This window comes from Teleopsis dalmanni, chromosome 2, assembly GCF_002237135.1.
Source record: "Teleopsis dalmanni isolate 2A chromosome 2, ASM223713v2, whole genome shotgun sequence".
NCBI lineage: Eukaryota > Metazoa > Arthropoda > Insecta > Diptera > Diopsidae > Teleopsis > Teleopsis dalmanni.
Window position 1 is genome coordinate 150435144 of NC_051847.1, and position 1546 is coordinate 150436689.

The 1546-nt window shown below is 36.2% G+C and overlaps 1 protein-coding gene across 1 annotated transcript in view; it reads right to left on the minus strand.

The window, feature by feature from the left end:
- The window catches only part of LOC119675927 (chymotrypsin-2-like), a 919-nt gene extending 152 nt beyond the window's left edge, over positions 1 to 767 (minus strand). Inside the window, exon 1 of the mRNA XM_038087145.1 lies at positions 5 to 767. Coding sequence (XP_037943073.1) covers positions 5 to 767 — 763 coding nt within the window. The remainder of the gene's footprint in view (positions 1 to 4) is intronic.
- Between the last annotated feature and the right edge of the window lie 779 nt (positions 768 to 1546).

The window sequence follows — 1546 nt, forward strand, 5'->3', positions numbered from 1 at the left end:
TTACCACTAATCGCTTGACGTATCCAATCGTGATAATATAGTACATTTGTGTACATATCAGGTAACCCCTGCGCACAGGAGTAATGCCAATTTAATAAGCCCACTAGAGTTGCACCGTTATTACTGACTAAAGGACTGCCGGCATCTCCATGACAAGCAGATCTATCTGACTGTGAAAAGGCACAGATATGGCAAACATCCACACTAACGTCGTCAAACTGCTCTAAACGTGTGAGACATTCATTCCGAGTGATGAAGTTTAAAGAAAGTTTCTGCAACAACTCAGGAGTAGGTCCCCATAGCACTGTACTACCCCAACCGGTGAGTTGTAATTCCATTGTTGTATTTGGCATCCGTAGTGGTAGTGCTATTGCTTGTATTTTTGAATTAAACGAAATGCTTGTATTAAGATGCAATAAAGCAATATCATTATGATACTTTGGTGTGTCGTAGCGGCAATGCGTGAGAATACGATCGGGATAGTGTATAACAAGTGGATCAGTATAATTATTACTGCCCATACCGACACGTAAGTAATTAGCCGGCCAGCCGCTGACACACTGTGCTACTGTCAGTATCCATTGTTTACCGATAATGGCACCGCCGCATAAGTGTGAGCCTGGTATAGTCTGTAGCGAAATTTGATAGGGTGCTTCACTTTCTTTAGCAATTTCGCCACCTACAATTCGGCTACGAACTGTACCTGTTAGCTTAAAAAGCGTTGTAATAACGAAAAACAGTATATAAACAAACGCACGGCCCCGCATTATTGACGATACTGACAATTTTACGATACACAAAAATGCCCGTGAGTCTAAAATTATGAAAGCGATAAAACCTTGTTAACGATAAAAGGTGCAATTAAGTTTTATCTATAAAAACCGTAGTAAAGATTATACTAAATATCGTAGTGTTCTACAATATGTTATATGCCAGTATCGAAAAATATTTTAATATATATAAAAATTGTTAATGTTGTATTTATTTTATATTATTGATTAAAATATACAACAAAAAAATACCCAGTATGCAATTATGTCAGGAAATGATTTAGGCAACTGCTCAATTTAGAGACGTTTTCTGTGAGATATATAAAAAATATACCCATACAAATTTATCATAAGTTTTTGAGTTACAATTCTATAGCTTTTTATTGCTTATTGTCGAATTGGATTCAAAGCATTCATAAAGCTGTTATAATAGCCACTTAAGGTAATAATTTATAAGGTTTTTCAGAAATCTATTACAAGCATCAACTTTTTCCAGACGCCTCAGGACTATGACAAACGGTGACTCCTTTTTTTATCAACAATAAAGGAACAGAAACTGCACTGCGAGTCAACAGATTTGATCTGGGAAACTTGTGCGGAGCAGCCACACAAAACTACAGCTAATTCAAATGTTAGGCGTAGTTGAATTAGATAAACGCAGTGAGTTCCAATTTTCCAGTCCCATTTTAGGCTACAACTAAAAAACTAGTTCTATAAAGGAGTTCCACTAAAGAAATTCGTTCGTTTTCTTAACAAAAATCCAATCCGAGGTATAT